Source organism: Fringilla coelebs (assembly GCF_963513975.1).
Source record: "Fringilla coelebs genome assembly, chromosome: 4".
In the NCBI taxonomy this organism is placed as follows: domain Eukaryota; kingdom Metazoa; phylum Chordata; class Aves; order Passeriformes; family Fringillidae; genus Fringilla; species Fringilla coelebs.
Genome location: NC_140032.1, coordinates 31,677,362 through 31,696,969, shown reverse-complemented (window position 1 = coordinate 31,696,969; position 19,608 = coordinate 31,677,362). Strand labels below are relative to the sequence as shown.

General features: G+C 37.9%; 1 protein-coding gene across 1 annotated transcript; it reads left to right on the top strand.

Annotated features, from left to right (window-relative positions):
• Positions 1–15,044, top strand: LOC311153121 (coagulation factor XI-like; the record flags this gene model as incomplete). Its single annotated transcript, XM_084204729.1, has 14 exons — positions 1–58; positions 2,682–2,844; positions 3,543–3,646; positions 5,188–5,347; positions 5,922–6,031; positions 9,018–9,177; positions 9,951–10,060; positions 10,148–10,307; positions 10,446–10,561; positions 10,908–11,082; positions 11,470–11,645; positions 11,968–12,063; positions 13,354–13,493; positions 14,874–15,044. 14 exons carry the CDS (start codon positions 1–3, stop codon positions 15,042–15,044), a joined length of 1,899 nt encoding a protein of 632 aa, XP_084060855.1.
• Between the last annotated feature and the right edge of the window lie 4,564 nt (positions 15,045–19,608).

The following is a 19,608-nucleotide window of genomic DNA, read 5'->3' as shown; positions in this document are numbered from 1 at the left end:
ATGAATTGGATTTATCGGACTTTTTATTTCATTTTCTTACTTGCTTCCGTTTACAGTGGTAAGTTAATATATAATTCCTGAGATTTGCAAACAATGTAGAAGACTCTTGTAGAGAAACTCTTGTAGGAGGGGAGAAGATTAGTAACTGCAGTCTGCTCTGGAGAGAGCTGTTTATTCTGCTGAATTGAGTTGAGTTAAGTCTGGTAACTGGCATAACCCTATTGTCTGACATGGAACTTTCTAGTGGGGCTTTACCGACTCTGTCCTGCCACCCCCTCTGCTGTCACCTCCCCCAGCACACCTGGGACCATGGCATGTAACTGTGAAATTGGTGTGATGGTCCATGTTCTGTGCCCAGTGGCAGCTGGGGAAGGAGGCCCTTAGGGGATGTAGGAGGCAGGGTAATGTGTGTCTTTCATGATGGGTTAATGATTTACTTTGTTCCGGTAACAAAAGTTAAACTACAAAAAACTGCATTGCACTTCTCTGAAATTCCCTTTCCTGATAAATTATAACTAAGGACTAACACTGGTGTAAGTTCAGTAATGTATTAGCTGTTTTCTCAGAGAACAACTAGGTAACAGCTTTTTAGAAAAATATAACAGACAAGTGAAATATTATTTAAGAAAATGTTTTACCTGGCTTTAAGTCTCAGAAAAAATAAAATCTTGGAAAATTTCTGAGGCCTGGAACACATTTTAATTAAATTAAAGTGCCCAGAACTGGCACAGTTTTACATGGTGCATAGTTTTACAGCATAAATAATTTTTTTTGGTGTTAATTTATGCTGGAAGAAGATGAATAGGATCCAAAATATCTGATACAGTAAATAATTGCAATATTCTTTTCTTTTAGATTTAGAATTCACTTGGTGTATTCTATGAATTGAAAATGTTTTTATGTTAATGACAAGCTGGATAAAGTAATGCTACTAAGAATAATAAATAGCATTTTTTAGAGAAAGAGCTTGAAAGTATATACATACCAGAGAATTTGGATGTTTATAAAGTTTATTTTTTTACTAATAAGGACTTAACCTTTGAAAGATATTAACACATCTAGCAAATATGTCAAATAATCCTTATTTATTCCTTTTTTTAAAAAAAAAGTATATACCTGTGTGCAGGAAATGCTGAATTGCCAAAGCATAGTTTTTAATCATAATAACAAATAAAATCCACTCGTATTCTTTTAAAACTCAGCATATCTTAAAATTTGCTTTTATAACTCAGCATAATTTTTATAACTTTATAATTTAAAACTGTCAAATCCAATATGATACCACCTTTTGTTTTCATTTTAAATAGCACTTGTTGCAGTATGATCACTCTAAAGTAACAGATTAAGCCACTAGATAAAATGTTTTCAGTTGGGTTTCCACCCAGTCTGTAAAAGTACCTTCTTTTATCTTTATCTTTTATCCAAGAAAAAGCACTTTGGTAGATGCAGGAATAAAAATTGCCATTTTATTGGTTTGCTACTCCTTTTGGAGGGCAAATTCAAAAAGAGAGTGGTCCTGTGCAAAGACAGATCTCTTGTGTGTTTTAATGCAGAGATCTTAGAGCCCTTGGACAAACTACCCTGCTTCTCCACTACAGTGGATATTCAAGACCCCCAGTCTCCAGTCTGGAGGCTGACAGGACCAGAGGGACTGGCCTGAAGCTGTGTCAGGAGAGGTTTAGGTTGGATATTAGAAAAATGTTCTTCACCCAGGGAGCAATTGGGCACTGGAACAGGCTCCCCAGGGAAGTGGTCACAGCACCAACCCTGACAGAATTCAAAAAGTGTTTGAAAAACATTCTTGGGCACATGGCATAACTCTTGGGGATGGTCCTGTGCAGGGCCGGGGGAGGGCTCAATCATCCTTGTGGATCCCTTCCAACCCAGCATACTCTGTGATTCTGTGATCTTACAAGTGCCTTCATTTTGAAAGATGTGAGGAGGTTGCTGCTTGGGTAGCCTTGTTGCGGAGCTCTGCAGCATGAGTGGTTGCCATTACAGAGTTCAGTATGTCATTCAGAGTTAAGAAGTCCTGCAGATGCAAGGTAGTAGTACAGCTCATTTTTATTCTAAACTGTTCCTGATATTCCTGTAACAGTATTTTCTTCATTGTGAAGAAGGTTTGGGCGGTTCTGGGTGGAGTAAAGGTCTCTGAAATTCTGGGGGCCATTGAGGCTGTGCACAGTGGCACCACCTGTGACTGACTTCAGAGGATCCCTAAAAAATAGGATTGTCTTTACATAAAACTTTCTTACTCCTTTTGGTGTCTGCACTTCCTTTTCCTGGTTTTCCTCATAGTGATGTTCTGTGTTGGCCTCTCTCAGGAGAGGCTTCTGCTGTTCCTGAGATTTGCCATGGGAAGGTACCTTCCCCCTCTACCATGCTGATCTGCCTTGTGGCCCATCCAGCTTGAGTTTCTACCTGGGCTCAAGCTGCCCTGCTCCAGCACTGGGTGTGAGACAGGGAACAGAGGGAGACACCCTAAACAGTATTATTTCTGCTGGAGTGAAAAGATGAGACTCAGAGGAACTGTGCTACTCACCCACCTTACCCACTTTTCCTGACAAAAGCCTGGTTTAAAAGCAAGGTCAATGATGAAGAGGAGAAGCGGCTTCCACCCTCTTCTGGTGAGTTGAGTGTTCCTGTCTCTAATAATTGACAATTTTGTTATTCCACGTCAGAATGTGTGACTCAGATCTATGAAAATACAGTCTTCCAAGGAGGAGACCTCACTACAGTGTTTACACCGAGTGCCAATTACTGCCAAATAGTGTGTACTTACCATCCTACCTGTCTACTCTTCACCTACCTGCCAGCCACATGGACTAAAGATCCTGCAAAAAGGTAGAACGTTCATGTACTTGCTGGTCTCCTGGGATAATTTAGAAACCTGGTAACATTTTGACAGAATACAGACCTGAAGGAAAAGGTGCAGGGTTGCCATGGGAAAACAATGTCAAGTGTCTCTAAAACTGGTGATCGAAGAGTAATTGCTTGAATACAAAAGGTTAAATTTGACAATGCCCAATTTTTCACACTCACACACTGGCCCTTTCAAGGAAAGAGAACTGACTCTGCACTCTCTCCTCTAGGCCATGTATTTATTGTTGAGGGACAATGTGACTAATTTCACATCTCCAATGTGAAATAATTGAATTCTCCAATGTGAATAATTTCACATCTGCCCTGTACTGTTCCCCATCTTTTCTATTTAGTATGTTTTTCTCACAATTAACAATTTCAGTGGCCTGAGAGAATGAAGTTGTCTTCTCTCTATGCCCAGTGCATTTCTGTCCTCCTGACCCTGGGCTCTGCTTTTCATTTTGTTGGGATCTCTAGGAGCTCCCACAAACAAAATATTCCTTCTCATCTGCCACAGCTGCCAACAAAGCGTGTAAGGCTTGACCCTATTTTTCTTCCGATTACACTTGTCAAATTTTCATGTTGAGAAATATTGGACAGGCTGCATTTCACCTGAGAAACAGTTATGACAGTCTGTGTTGTACTGCCAAAGCTGTGAATTGCTGCATTTTAAAACACAGGTTCTCCTGCTATTTAAAAGACAGTGATACAGAAATGCTGCCGAAAGTGGATACGGAAGGAGCGATCTCTGGACATTCCTTAAAACAGTGTAACCAAATTAGTGGTAAGAGATGTTCATTCACATGCATGTATTTTATGCTCTGCAGTTCATAGCAGCTGTTAAAAAATTAGCATTTTGGGAAGAGGAATGAAATCAGAGAGGCAGCCAAGCAGTGATTTGTGTGTTCTTTGCCAGGCCACTTTCAAACACAGTGACAAAATCTCTACTGGTTTTACTCTTCAGGCCCACCTATCCAACACCCAGCGTCCCCAGATGAGCTAACAGGGAAATCATGCTCCTGCAGTCACAGTTTCATTAGCTAGAGGCAGATGGCAGCCCATGCTTTAACTGCTGACTCCAGTTCTAAAGATTAATTTACTATTACAATTCCAGTCCAGAAAGTGGTTTATATGGCATGTGTGACCCTGTTTTGCAACTCTGAGGTGCAGATGCTCAGCAAAGCAAAAGTGTATTGTCACAAAGTGATGCCAATACTTTTGTGTTCCTGTGTAATAATTTTTTTAGCAGCTGCATCTTTTAGGGTATATGTGCTTTACATGAAGACCTAATGTCAGCATGCCATACCTGCAAGTTATCACCAGGCATATTAAAAGCCTATTAAATGTGTTATTTTATGAATGTTTTAAATCTGCACTGCCATAGTGATGTCATTAAAAGGAGATCAACTGAAGCATAGCATGGTACTTTAGACAAACAGAATAAGGAATAATATAGTTATTCACTTCCTGACTTGAGGACAAGTAGTGTCTTATGGATGTAAGTCTAGTTCTTTAGTTGCATTGGTATAGCATCTCAAGATGACAGGACTTAGTAGGTTTTTATGCAAGTTCTCCACTGTAGCTATTATCAATAAGTTGTGCTTTCTTTTGCTTGCCACCTGCCCTTCAGAGCAGTCAGGGCCCTTAAAAGCTCTTTCCTGCCAATAACCCTTCATGTTTGTGTTTCTGAGTATCTTGGAATAGAAAGGGATTTCAGTGGGATGTTATTCTTTATGCTATTTAGACTAGTTAATATCAGTGAATTACTCTAGAATCAGACTAAATGTAAATCTATGCATACATGTTTAAAAATGCCTCCAATCATTGGCTGACCCTTGTTCTGTGAAATGACCTTCATTTAAAACCCCACAATTGTGGGCCTGTCTCTGTGAAGTGTAAATTTAATATTCTGACTCAAGTGGGAAATGTCTGTTGTTCATGAGGACAGAATGCACCATTTAACCCGCTCTATGAATTTGGAACTGGGAAAATTTATTTTAATATTGATTCTGAGTTCTTGCTTTGGTGACTGTCATCCTGGTCTCAGTCAGCCACAGTGGTTAAAGTCCCTCTCTCATGGAGGCAAAGGCACTGTCAAAGCCTGCCAGTTTTTCCCCTTGCCATGAGGTACTACACTAAACCTACATTTCTGATTTGGTGCTAGATCTATGTATAAAGTATGGTGTAACTGAAGTGAGCGTGGGATGTGGCATCTGGCTTATGAGGGCTGTGTCACACAATCTGCTATCTTTTGGGCAATTTGGGGCAAGGGATGGGAAAAGAATAGAAGTACATTTTCAGAACTTGGTCTCTCTTTCTTCACAGCTTGCAGCCCAGATGTCCATGTAGGACTGGATATGGAAGGGAATATTTTTGATATTACTATGGCTGACAGCTATCAAGAGTGTCAAAAACGATGTACCAATGACAACCGTTGTCATTTTTTTACATATGCCTCTGAAACTTTTCACAATGCAAGCTTTTGGTAAATACAGGTTGGATTAATTCCCCTGGACAGCCCTGTGCCTAAGTAGATTAAATCTCAGAGCATTCTAAGAATGCAAGAATTTACTCAAGAATATTCAATTTACTCTTCCTTGAAATGTTTGTTCACACTTACAGGTAGGAAAATATCAATTGTCAATTGGCTTTCATTTGTCCGTTGGTGAAAAAGACAAACTTGATTATTACAGCCTTGAAAAAATCCTAAAATTCTCTGAAGATACTGAAATACAAATTATATTGATAGCTGTGTTGCATTTTTGCTCTGTTCAATCTTACTCTGCTTATTGTTCTGAAAATAGCATCATTAGAATATCCAGAGAAATTATTTCGTTTTAATGAGACCTATTTTTGAGCTCTTAATCTGCTCAGTTTTGGAAGTTAAGCATTGTTCAGCTAGCTCTGTTCATCATTTGAACTCTGCTCTGGAGGCTGGAGATTGTTCTGGCCCACGGCCAGACCATGCACAATGGTAGGAATTGTGGGTTCAAGAGGATGGTTTAGTCCAAGGAAGAAGACCTGTTTTCTTACCACTTTCTTTACTCTTTGTCATTCAGTAAAAAATGCTTCTTGAAACATACCAGTGTAGGAACTCCAAGCAACATAAAGGTGCTTGATGAGGTTGTGTCTGGATTCTCTCTAAAGCCATGCCAACTTTCTGAATTAGGTAACTATTTAAAATTTCTGATTAGTTTTAAGGCACATGTATCCTGAAATGCAATCTATCACTCGCATGTAGAAATGTTTCATTATGTAGAATAATTCTAAAATAATCTTATTCTTAAAATATAGTTATTACACTCAGGGACAAAGGGGGTTCATATATTTTTAATTTTTTCATGTTATCATTTGTCTTGCAGAAACAGTTCCCTTCTTTAGAGATCTAAAGAATGCTTTCATAATATTAGCTTGATGAAATTGAATGTTATCTTTGTATCATGGATACAAAAATAGAAGATAAAAGCCCATCAGATTCAAAGATCAGGGGAAATATGGAGCTTTCTACATTCTGTTTGCATACTGTGTATGCCCTTGAAAATTTTTATTGAAGATCTGCAGTGTTTTAATACAGCTGGCTAATAGGAAATGTGCAGGAAATAAGTAATATGCATTTTGTGAGTGATTTGTGATGAAAGCAAAAAGTCTGTGCTTGTTCCTGCAATCATTACTCAGACAAAATTCTCAAGTGTCTAAAATCAAACAGTGTGTATCAAACCTTCTTATTCTCAATTGAAACATCTTTCACTTTTTCTTTTTTTTTTCTTCTTATTAATTCTATCTCCACTTTGTCTTACTGTGTGATATTTTCCTTTCTTAATGATGATGATGTTATTCTGCTGTTATTCTATTTCATATAGCCTTATTTTATCTCACAGATAATCTAGTTTTCCTGTATAAATCACATTTCATAGAGATGTGTATCAATATATTGCTTTTGAAAATCAAAAGTGCTTGGGTTTACTGCTGGGCAGTGCTGGCACAGCATCAGCACTCTCTCCCCAAAATTCCTCCCATCAATAATCTGGGGGTGGGCAAGATCCTGTGAGTGAATACGCCTAGGTCAGGTGTATTCAAACTAGCCATGGGGACATTCCATGTCATATGATGTCAGCTCAGCTATAAAATCAAAAGAAACGAGGAGGAAGGGCAGGCATTTGTTATTTGCAGTGTTTGCCTTCTGGAGCAACAACTACGTGTGCGAAGCCCTGCTTCCCAGGAAGACTTCCCCAGGAAGTGTTTGGATATCACTTGCTGATGGGAAGTAGAAAATAAGAGAATTGGGTTTGTCCTCTTTGCCTGTGTGTGTGCAAACTTTTTCTTTAGTAAACTGCCTTATTTGAACCTATGTGTAGTTATCCATCTCATTTTCACTCACCTGTCCAGTTGAGAAAGGGGAATAATAGAGTAAGTTGCAGGGCACCTGGTATCCAGACAAGGTCAACCCACCAAAGTCCTTTTTGGTGCCCAACATGGACTTTTCCTACAAAACAGTCTTTACCTGAAACCACAAGTTCACTGGCCTTTACCCTTCTGATTCTCTCCTTGATCCTTCTGGTGGAGGAGTGAGTGAGTGACTGCATGGAGTTTGGGTTTTGGCTGGGATAAAACCATGACATCATGTGAAAATCAGTCTTGTTCCTGCCTGTCTTTCCCTACTTTCTGTGTCTTGTGAAAGAGGCAAGAGCAGGCAAGAGAGAGGAAATAAATATTGTGTAATCATAGAAGCCTAGACAGCACTACTGCATCAAGAAGTCATCTAAGGAGGTCACCTGTCCCAATTTCAGACAGATCATCTACATCTGTCCAGACAGAGATTTGTAGAGTGTAGTCATAAAACCTCAGTGATGTCTTCTGCCTTGCTGTTTTGTCAACATCTGAAATGAGTTTATTTCAATATTTGTTTGAGGTTTTCTCCTGAATTTATTTAGTTTATTCCTTTATACGTGGCCTTTCATTTTCTGCCTTTGCCTCTCTGACTTTATTCTTATGCACACACACTACTACGCATGTGGAGCAATTTGTCTGTTTTCTGCCCTTTGCAAAGTATCTTCCTGGGGATCACTGAATATTGAGCAAATGATCACTGAACATGGTCCTTGAGATCATGGGTTAGTTTCCCTGAAGTTTCAGATCCACATTTTTGCTTGAAATATAATTTCCTTTGAGACTATCTGTTCTTCTTAAGGCTATTTCCTTTTAACATAGGATCTTAACTACTAATTGTGAGAGTAAATTGACTCTAATTTTCTACATTTCTAATTATGTTTTTTACTGTTCTTATTGTGTAATTACTGCCCAGTATTGTTGTCCTTTCTTACCTATGTTTTTTGAAAACCTCATCAAATTAACAGGATTCAGAGTAAGCTCTGCCTCTTCATAGTTTCCTTTTCTGAAGTAAGATGTTCCCAATATGTTTCTATAGCACACTGGGCAGTATTGACTTGGTTGCTGTACTTTCTCAACAGCTCAAGTTCTCTGCTGCCACCAAATCCTGTCTTTAGGATAATTTCACTATTTTTACTATCTCTGCAGCTTGATAGGTTCAAGAAACATCTTCTGCACAGATGCTTCCAGATTTCTTTTCAAATTCTTGCACTAGAATTCTAACTGGGACTTCAAGCATACCTTTGAAGAAGGGTACTCATTAATCTCTTTTAAAACATGTAGTATTTCCTGTAACCTCTATATCCATTGTCTGGTTGTGTGAACTGTCCTGCCAAGCCTCTGTTGTGTTTTGATATTTTGGCCACGTCCGAGCGCACCACTCGTACTTACTTTGCCTACTTTTCAAACAGGAAAAGAAGTGCTAAGAAGATCATCACCTTATTTTTTTTCTAGTCTTCTTATGAACACGATATGCCCATTGAAAATTAATTTAATTTTTCCCCTATTAGATTAGCAAATCTCTATTGTAATATGTAATTTCTCTTCTCTATATGAACCTTATCCCTGTAGCGCTCTCCATGACTTTACATAATCAAAAATATTTTTGAGAAATAGTTTTTGGTTAAAATGCTGTGTTACTTTTCCAGTTTATCAATCACAGAAGGAAAATGGGAATAAAGATAGATGTGAATAATCTGTAAATCTCAATATTCTGATGCCATACTAAAGTTTTTTGAATTTTGATATTTTGTTCTTCTTTTATACAGATTGTCAAATGGACATTTTTGAGGATCAAGTGTTTTCAGGAATTAATGTGACAAGTATTTTTACTCCTGATATTTCTGTCTGCCAAACTATGTGTACATATTTTCCAAAGTGCTTGTTCTTTACATTTTTTACCAGGAAATGGCAAATAGAATCTCAAAGGTGAATATGACAGTTAAATGATATTATCTATGTAGATTATTTAAAATTTATTTTTTGAAAACACAGAGTCTTTTTTTAAACACTAATTTCTTATACATATGTAAATTTATGTTGAAAGGCTATTTTCAGTAAAGCACAGCTTTTTATGAGTTTTGTTCATAAATTTGTAGTTTCCTGTGGGCATTTCAACTGTTTTCCAAGGACTTTTGTATTGTGGTTGTGTATCTGAAAAGAATTATACATGTCAAAATTACATGAGCCTCCAGATTGTTTTAAAAACTTAAAGCTGAATTTTATGGCATTATCAAAAGAGCCATCTGGTTTCCCAGCAGGGTGAACTTATTTCCTTGAAAAGATTTTTCATTTAAGTTAATGGCTTTAAAAATATTTCTATTTGGCTTCTTTCATACTTAGTAGTGAGAATAGTTAAAAATCAACATTCCACAAAAATCAGAAGAATAAAGTTTCCAAGGAATTTCAGAGAGAAGCAAAGCTGAGATGGCATGCATCTCCTAAAGCGACCTCTTCTATATATTTATAAATACTGTACCACTTTTAGTAGTATATTTGTATGGCATTTCACAGCACAATTGATTGCCTCGATTTAGTGTGGACTAGTGATCTTAATTCATTTTCATATGAAATACTTCTACAGAATGAGACTTGGGAGAAAAGAGTGTATTTAGGAAAGAACCTTCTTTTACCGGTACATAAACAACTATTTTTAGAATGTGAGAACAGGTTTAGTTATTGTGAAAAATATTTCATCGTAGAAATCTTTGCCTTCTGAAGACATCAACAAGTGGAATTCCAGAGGAACTCATATCTCAAGAAAATGCTGTATCAGGCTTTGGCCTCCTAAATTGCAGAAGATCTTTTCCTGGTAAACAATAAACTACAATTAAACCACTAATTTTTAATTAATCCAAGTAATATCTTTCTGATGCTTTGAATGCAATCATTCTTACAGCCTGCAATTCTCGCACTTACACGCAGATGGATTTTTTGGGAGATGAGCTTACTGTCACTTATACTAAAGGACACAGAGCCTGTCAGCAGGTTTGCACAGACATGATCCGCTGCCAATTTTTTTCCTATTCTCTCCTCCAAGGTTCATGCAATGAAGAAGGGTGAGATATATTTTTTTAAATATTCAAAGATTGCTGAAATAATCATTCCAGACATGTGGTGAGCGAGTTAATGTATGTGTTGTTCAGTGAAAAAAATACAAACTAAATGTTTAAATGTTTGCATTAATTCATTGGCAGAAAGTGTGAGTGTCACCTAAGAATGTCCTCAAATGGATCTCCAGTGAAAATAGTACATGGACCAGGAAGTATCTCTGGATACTCACTAAGATTATGCAAAAAAAAAGCCAGTACTGGTAAGTAAAACTTCTTTTATGAAAAATAGATGGCGCTTCCCTGATTTCAGTGTAGGAGGCCAAAGCATATTTTTTTAAAGTGGTTGCACTGTCCCAGTGGGTGATTTTGTAAAGTTAGAGTGTTCTGGAAAAGTGAAGTCAGTCAGGTCTTTGCATAGTAAACACCAGAGCAGCATTGTGAATTTGATTTTAATAGACTTTATGACCTTAAACCATGAAAAATGCATCATTTAACACCTTCTTCGCAATAGGTGGTGCCTATTCAGTGATCAGCAGTGGCCTCATCTTCATTTTTAATTGGTGAATGCAAGTTGTCTTTAAGCTCGGTTTTAAATGACTTCTGTAGTGTGCATGCAGCATTCTGCAAGAACAATTAGGATCGTTGGTGGGACAGACTCCTCCCCTGGTGAATGGCCCTGGCAGGTCAGCCTGCACGCCAGGCTGTCCCGCCAGAGACACCTCTGCGGCGGCTCCATCATCAGCAACCAGTGGATCCTCACGGCCGCTCACTGCGTCGCCAGGTGAGGCCGAAGTGCAAATCCACAAATAAGCCTCAAAGGTTAGCCCAGCATGCAAGGTAAATTGAGGCCTACCTTTCAGGGTGATAACAATGAGAACTAGAAATAGATGAACTGCTTTAATGTGGCCAAAAGGTGAATTTTTCAGGTAGACATTCAGTGTCTTAATGTAACTGGAACTCCGTACTTTGTCCCTTTGTAGCATAGCATTGTAGTGCTGATGCTAAATTATTTTAATTAATCTATAAGGTGAAATTCTAAAGCAGACAACAAATACCTGCAGAACCCTAGACATTCTGATGAATCTCATTCTCATGAGATGTGAGTTTTTTCTTACTGTAATACTGCATTAGGCTATTTAGTCACAGTCTGACTGTCTTTTCTCCTCAGTCTAGAGAATCCCAACATTTGGCGTATTTATGCTGGTATTTTGAGACAATCAGAAATAAATGAGGATACCCCCTTCTTCAAAGTGGAAGAGATTATTGTTCACTCTCAGTATCAACATGCTCATATTGGATATGACATTGCTTTAATGAAACTTGCTGAGCCTATGAATTTTACTGGTATGTAGCATATTGCAGAGGAATTGTGAAAATGTGCAGGAAGACACAGGGCTGGCATTGCTATGGCAGTGCATGACTCCTGGGCTGGCTTCCTTTAATATGCAGTTAACTGGGGTTTGAAGAGAATTTGCTGGGGTTTGAGGAGAATCTATTCTGTTGGCTTCAAAAAGAAAATGAGTAGCTTTAATTTACGTGCTAAAAGTCATACATAATGTAAGGGACAAAGCATACATGGAAGTTGTCATCAGAAGTCATGTGTATGCCCACAAAACCTTACTGTTGCTGCTGTCTCTGATGGACAAACTAATATTTTCTCTTGTAGATCTTCAACTACCTATCTGCCTGCCATCAAAAGAAGATGCTAACATATTTTATACTGACTGTTGGGTAATTGGATGGGGTTACAGAAAAGAAAAAGGTACTGAGAAATATTTTTAAGCAGTGAATTTTTCTATTTTTAAAATCAATGTTTTTTGGCAAAAAGTCTCCCCTTCTCTAAAAACAAAAGAAAGTGGTTCTTAGCTACCACTATTCTTTCTAGACAGTACTTTAATATAATTCTTTATTAGAATTGATTTCTATTAAGACACCATAAAACATAAATGAAAGATGTATGAAATTATCATTAAATAGCTCCATGGTCTGACACAATAATTAATTTTATAAATTGGTTCAGTAGTTTGAAATACTTGAGAATTCAATCCTCTACATACCTCTAAATACATCTTCTACAACACTCAAATACCCTTCCTTAGATTCTAGTTTAATCTACTGACAAACCCCAGTACATATCTGGTTTTCCTAGCTGAAAAAAAAAGGCAATAATAATTTACCACTGGGCTGTTTTGAATTACAGTCTGCACATAACCCATGGTGAGTTTTTATGTGATTGTATTCATATGACTTTAGAAATTGGAGATGGAAGTATGTTGCTTTTCTTATTCTGAAGATTGATTATAGACCATGCCAATGACTTGTGTTGTGGTAGTAGATGAGATTTGAACTCCTCTGATTTTATATGGAGGTAGGCCAAAAAGCTCTTCATTACCAAGTTTTCATATCTATTTGTGTGGTTTTACTTATATTTTCATATGTTTATACAGATGTAAATGTTTCTCTTTAAAGAGACCTTTTCCTTTATACACGTGCCTATCTGAAAGTTATAGTTTAATGTGAAATCTAACAAATTTAGGCAGTTACTGCATAGACAAATTTCTTCTGTTAATTACTAGAGAAAAAGCTGGTTTTAAATACTCTTGTTTAGTCTATGTGCAAGTTTCTCCATCCTAAAAACTACTAGGACAGAGAGCAGCCCAGATTTGGCAGCTGGGAGCTTCCAAACTTATTGCAGCACTTTACTAGGAAATAATAGTTACTAACACAAAGCAACGCTAACAGCAAAGCTCCAAGGGCCAGTGTCCTGAGAGCCATTCCAGGATGAGGATTCGTTTCACATCACAAGGGAGTTTTGAAGCTTTTCCAGTCATGAGAAAGAAGATGGCAACATAAAAGCATTTAAATTAGAAGACAATTTACATTGTTTGCTAACACAAAGGAAGGAAAATCAGTTCCATGGACATCTATTGACACTCCAGAAGCAGTGACCTCCCACTTTGTAATATCAGTGTATGGGGATTTCTAGAGTTGAATTTTAATCTTTATTTTTCCAGAACCAAACATTTCTCATCTCATATTGCCTTCCCTATAGGTCGGGTACAAGATATTCTTCAAAAGGCTCCTGTTCCCTTCATGTCAAAAGAGGAATGCCAGGCAAGGTACCGGAAGCACAGAATAGGTGACAAAGTGGTCTGTGCTGGCTATGATGAAGGAGGAAGGGATGCTTGTAAGGTAATGACAAACAGTAGGGTATGGTTATATATTCCAACCATAGGTTCAAATATGTAAATGAATAATACAATTTTTTTAAATTGTTATCAGAAAAGCATGAGTATCAATAGAGCTCTTGATTAACTTGTCACTTTTGGTTGTCAAAAGCACTGAAAACCAAGGTATATGGAAAATATTTCTTATATGGCATTGAAATCTTTAGGGATAGATTCCATGGATAGGAAACTCTGAGTGTGGATATATAGATATCCATTTAGAGAATAAAACAGTGTTCCTTCAGGCTATCAGAAATCCAAAGAGCATAAGTATAGTACCTTGAAGCATTTCTCCAATAAGAGCAGATTTCCTATGATGTTTTCTTCTTTCTATCTTTTTTTTTTCCTCATTTCTTTGTAGGAAATACAGTACATAAAATCTTTTTTTAAAGCATCCACTGTGTAAAAACCAGAAGGGAGGGTGCTAGTAATGCTATTAAAATGCATGGGGGATAGAAGGCTGAAAACAAACTGTGAAAACTGCTCTGTTCATAATTAGAGTTGAAAATGTCACAACAGCATGAGTTCCATGAGCCAAAGTCTCTGCTCAAGAGCAAACTCACGCACTTTCACGAGTTTAAATATTCTGAGTTAATTTCTGCAAGAAGAAAATAGTCTGATTATTAATATGAAATTCAGTCTGATTATTAATATTAAATTCTCTACCAAATACATTTTTCACTGCAAACATTAAACACTTAATAATTGTATGCTGGAATGTTACTATTGCTATTATTAGTTAGGAATAAAAATACTAGGAGCTGGGAAGGAACTTTTCCTCTATTCTAATTAAGCTTTTTTTTGTCTGATACAGTGTAACAGAACATGGAGATGCTGTTTTAAAAAATAACACACTTGCAGTTGTCCTAACAACTTGTAACAGCTTCTCTAAGGAATCTTATGTTCAGAAAGGAGTAGAAAAAGAAAACACAAAGGTGTTTTATTCTGAGTGGGACAGAGTCACTCAAGCAGGATAAGGCATGTAGAGAACTGAGATACTAAAAATATGTTCATAAGAAAAAATATTGCCAATACTTCATACAGTTTAAAATCACTGTATATAGATAAGGCAATAATGAAAATTCAAATAATATAAACCAGTAGTTTTGAACCTTCATGGGAAGAAGAATTTGTTTGCAATGACTATTTAGAAATCAACGTACTAAACAATCAGAACACCTGCTTCAGTCCTCTCAATTAGCTGTAAGTGAAAGTGACTGAAATCTATGCTGTTATGCTGGTGGTAACATTGAATTATGCTGATTTTATTCAAAGCTTTCTTTGTGATAGAAATACTGATGAGGCCTCTCCCTTGCCTGCTCTCTCTTTCTCTCCTGTGACACAGGGAGATTCAGGAGGGCCCCTGTCCTGCAGGCACGAGGAGGTGTGGTATCTGGTGGGCATCACCAGCTGGGGCGAAGGCTGCGCTCGCCCCAGGCAGCCGGGAGTCTACACCAAAGTTGCTGACTATTCAGACTGGATTCTGGAGAAAACTACACACTATGAGCCTTACTGACTCACTCAAAGTGTTGCTGCAGGATAACAACCCTCAGAGCAATGGGATAAGGCATATTAGTACTTTTTCAATGGTGTTTTTGTTGTGCTTGTTCAGTGGTGAGCCTGGAGTGTAAAGTACTTGTTTTAAAATGCAGAAAAGCAGGAATTTTCCTATTACTAAATAAAAAGCAGTAATCACAATAAACTCTGTGATCACTGATTTGGCAGAAGAAAATATGGCTGAGCCACAGACTTCTGTTCTTGCTAGCATAAAATGGAGTGGATGAGGATGCAGGACATGTATGGACCTTGGAGCTGGGAACTACCTCTCTCTTAGGAGGTTGCCACACAGCAAAAAGAAATTTCCTTCTCTTGTCTGAATGTAGTTAAAAGGGGCGAACCACTTACAAGCTTACTGGGCTGGGGGAAGAGAAGCTGGAACCTTGGAAAGGAATGGCATGGAAATGCCTACTCAGTTGCATTCCCCTGGTTTCCTTGGGGAGTTACCCAAAAAAGTGTCAGTACTAACCAAGAAAACAAACCCAGAAGTCTTGGCAGAGGGACACACGTGGATGCAGACACTACCAAGCCCAGCTCATGCTGGAAAATCCCATCCTGTTGTTCCCAGCAGTCTGCCAAGGGTTTGCACAAGTGTGGTTTACCATTGTGCTGGGATCTCCACTGGGCTTTGATCTTCTCAGGACCAGGGCAGGGAGCTCGAGCACCCTTAGGGTGCCTCCAAGTTACCAAACACCCATGTTATCTACACACAGATGTTCTGCAGGCACACAGAACACAAACAGTGGAAGGCATAAAATACTTTTTTTCCTGTATTGCTGCTCTCCAGAATTTTTGCATTCCCAGCTGCAAGGTCACTTGAGTGTGTTTACAATCCCCACCAGTCTTCCACTTTTAACCCATTGCTCCCAATGAGCTGTCATCTACGTTATTGTAATTTTTGTGGATAGTTTTGTGATAAGAAAGATAATGAGGGCCTACTTCTCTTGAGGAAGATTATCTAGAAAATCAATAAAAGGATCCCCTCCCACAATGTATATTTTTATTTTCCAAATACCTAACTCTGTGATTAAAGAAACAACTTTATCCTGTTCCTGTATCTCCTTGTTTCCTTTTATAATTTTCTGTTACTTTGTGTCAGGTAGCAAACATATTTCATGGCTGAAATTAATACTAGTGTGAGAAACAGGAATCAAAAATTAATTACTTTCCCATGGTAAGAAGCAACATTTCACACTACATCAGAAAGGAGAGTAGAGTACCAGCACTATCTTTGCCAAACTTTATGAGCCTATTTCCTAATCATCTACATTACCATAATTGCTGAAAATATGTTCCAGAGTGCTACTCATAATTGCCCTACACCACACTGGGAGGTAAACAGCAGGAGTGGCTCTGCCAGTAAATGAGGTCATGAAACTTAGGAATTAAACATCAAATTTGTGGGAGATAAGAATCAAGATGCTGAAAATTACTTTTGTCTTTAAATTTTTTATGCTTTATTTGTAAATAACACTGAGGGAAAAAAGTGTAATTCCCTGCTACAAGCTTATGCTCCTATCTGCGTCTGGAGTCAGGGTGTGCGGTGCTAAGCTGACTGCAGTCAACAAACCTGAAATCCCAAAGCTGTATTCAAAGGCTGGGGAGTTGATTTACTTCACTTGTTTGTTTTGAAAGAACTAGAATTCAGAGAAGGGATAAAAACAGTCCAGACTTAACAGGAGAGGAGAGGTAATGCTGCTGTTGCAGGCACATCTGGGGGAAGAGGCGCTGCCTTCCCTCTGCCCTGCAGTGGGCTCCTGGTGACAGGGGCTCGAGTCAGTGGGTGCACAGTGCCAAAGGTGTCATGCCCTGGGGGTCCTGAGTGCAGGGCATGGCTGTTCAGAGAGCCAACAGGAAAAGCCTGGTGTGTGCTGGGGGAATTGGATCAAGGGTGAGAGGGAAGGCACATCGCTGTGCTGGGATTTTTGCCAACACTGCAGACGCAGAACAAGAGATATGGGTGGGGACTGATGTCTCTTCATGCTCTGTTTAATCTGCAGCTGGTTTAAAATAACAGCAAACCTCAGACATGCTGTCAAAAACCTAGAGACTTAAATAAGGGACTGAGAAGGAAAAAATAGAAAACAGGGAAAAAAAAAAGAAAGATTCTTGGCATTCAAGTGTGATTTTGTCCTCATGGGGAAGGAATGAAGACAGCTGGAAAAGAATTGCTGATGGAAAAAAGGAATTGCTTCAGTAGGAAAATAGAGGCTGAAACTCTCTAAATAAGAATCATCAGGAGACCATCCAAAATACTTGTCTCTAATACTTAAACTGTGTAGGCTAAAGAGTATATGCAATGTCAATCTGACAGCCTTTAATACCTTCTCATAATAATCCTGTCATCAGCTTTTCAAAATGCACAAAAAAGTGTTATTTTTTTTATTTTTTTTTCCTTCCCTCAATTTTGTTTGTTTATTTTTATTTTGTTTGTTTTTTCTGCTGCAATTTTAGGGTTGTCAGTATTGCAGTTACAAAGAGGAATGGCAGTCAGCTGTGCTCTGTAGACCTCTGGAGCTCCATGTTTTGTTTCTCAGAGGTATCCCAGGTGACAGCAATACGCCAAAGGAAACTCAGCTGTTCCTGTGGAAAGGACAAGTGATCTCAATGACTGCAGACATCCTTCATGAGTAGCTGTTGACCAGATAAAATACCTTATTGCAATATATTTTCACCTACAGCAGATACCCTTCAATGACAATTTGTATTATTTGTCAGTTCATCTGTAATAAATTCCTGATGGATAAAAGAGAGTGCCAGGAATATCTCCCAGATATGTGGAGAATGCAGGAGTTTGTGGTGGCTATTATGAAGTCCTTATGACTTTGTTTAAGATGAACTACATGAGGGAATGTCTGATCTTTTTGTGGGTTTATACACCAGCATGATATGTAATTCATTGAGACCTTTAGACTCATAGATAGAAGCATATTGGTGTTATTAAGTGTTATATTGCTTGGGCTTTCTGGTATCAATAGGTGACTTGCACTAAATGAGAGGCAGTTTATGACCTTTGTTTGTTCTCCCTTCTAGTCTACCTCCCTGGGGAAAAGTGATTTTTTAAAAGCCTACAACCAAAAAACCTATCTCAATCTCATTAAAGAAAAGCCTGGTTTTATACTTTAAATCTTCCTCTGTTCATCTTCAAACAGAAGACAAACATCAGTGCTTTGGTCGTTATTGTCATTAATGGCAAGTGTCTCTGGTTGTCCTGAAAGTCAGTAAATCTCATAATGTTACTTAGAGATGTAGAAATTTTGGTAGGGGCAAGTGCCATTGTTGATGTATTGAATGGCAGCATTAGTCTGGCCTGATTTTATTAGTACAAACCAGATCCTCGATCTCAGAAACTTTCAAACTTGTTCAGGTACAGATGAAACACTCCATATGTGCTGTCAGTCTGGAGAACAATTAGTCAAGCATAAAGTAAAGGCATATTCTTTTGCTGCTCAAGTGGACTCAAATTTTAACTTGTAATAGCTTTCTCTGTAATCATTTAAATAGAATTGCAAAGCAAAAAACCCAGTTTCCCATTAAACTGGCTCTGCAGTGTTTCCTACCACTGCTGGTGCTTTGCCTAATGTCTGACATCATGAAAGGGACCTGAGCTGTGAACAAGAAGACATAAAGCCTCTCATTTCTTCTTGCTGGGAGAATTCAAAATCCTTGCAGTGAAGATGTAGAGAGATCACCTAGTTAGTCCATTTCTCTGCTTTTCCAGTGGAGGGAAATGGAACAATTTGGTATAAGCTCCTAGTGTAAGTGTAATTTGTGAAAAATTATTATTCTGCTGTAATGAAAAATGAGTTTCTGATGCTGAAAACCAGCAAACTGTATGGAATTAAAATAATTCACAATGGCACTCCTCATAGTAGGAGAACTGTGAATTCTAATTCTCTGCCTAATTTCCTGCATGTATGGAGAATTCTTTGAAAAATTATTGTTAGGTGCTTTTTTAAAAGTGAAATATCTACATTTAAATACATTCAAATTGCATTTCTACTTCAAATAGGAGGCAACATTATTTTGCCTCTGAGCAATTATAGCAGATATGCAATACTACACATTTATAGTGAAAGATTTCCTGGAGTAGTAAAATGATTGTTTTTCCTGTGGTCTTTGTGTTGTAAATCACATTATACATATGCAGAGATGTGTTAGAGTTACTTTGGATTATTGAATGCTACAAGAATTTTTTCATGACTTATACAGTGGAGTTTGGGGTTTCCCTGGTATTGTGATGGGTTTTGGTTTTGTTTTGTTTTTGTTTATTTGGTTGGGGTTTTTGTGTTTGTTTTTTTTTTTTTCTTATTTTTTAAAAATTTCTGCAGTTATTCTTCATGTTTCTCATACTCTTTTTCCATCACACTGTGATGTTAGCAAATACTGAGGCAGTTCCCATATTTAGTTAGCTGGTTTATTTGTGGGGGAACAATGATACCAAAGGAAGAGGACTGCATGTACAGGGCATGCAAAAGTCTAAGAGGAGTTAACAGGAACTAAATCAAAGTTAAAGTGAGTTG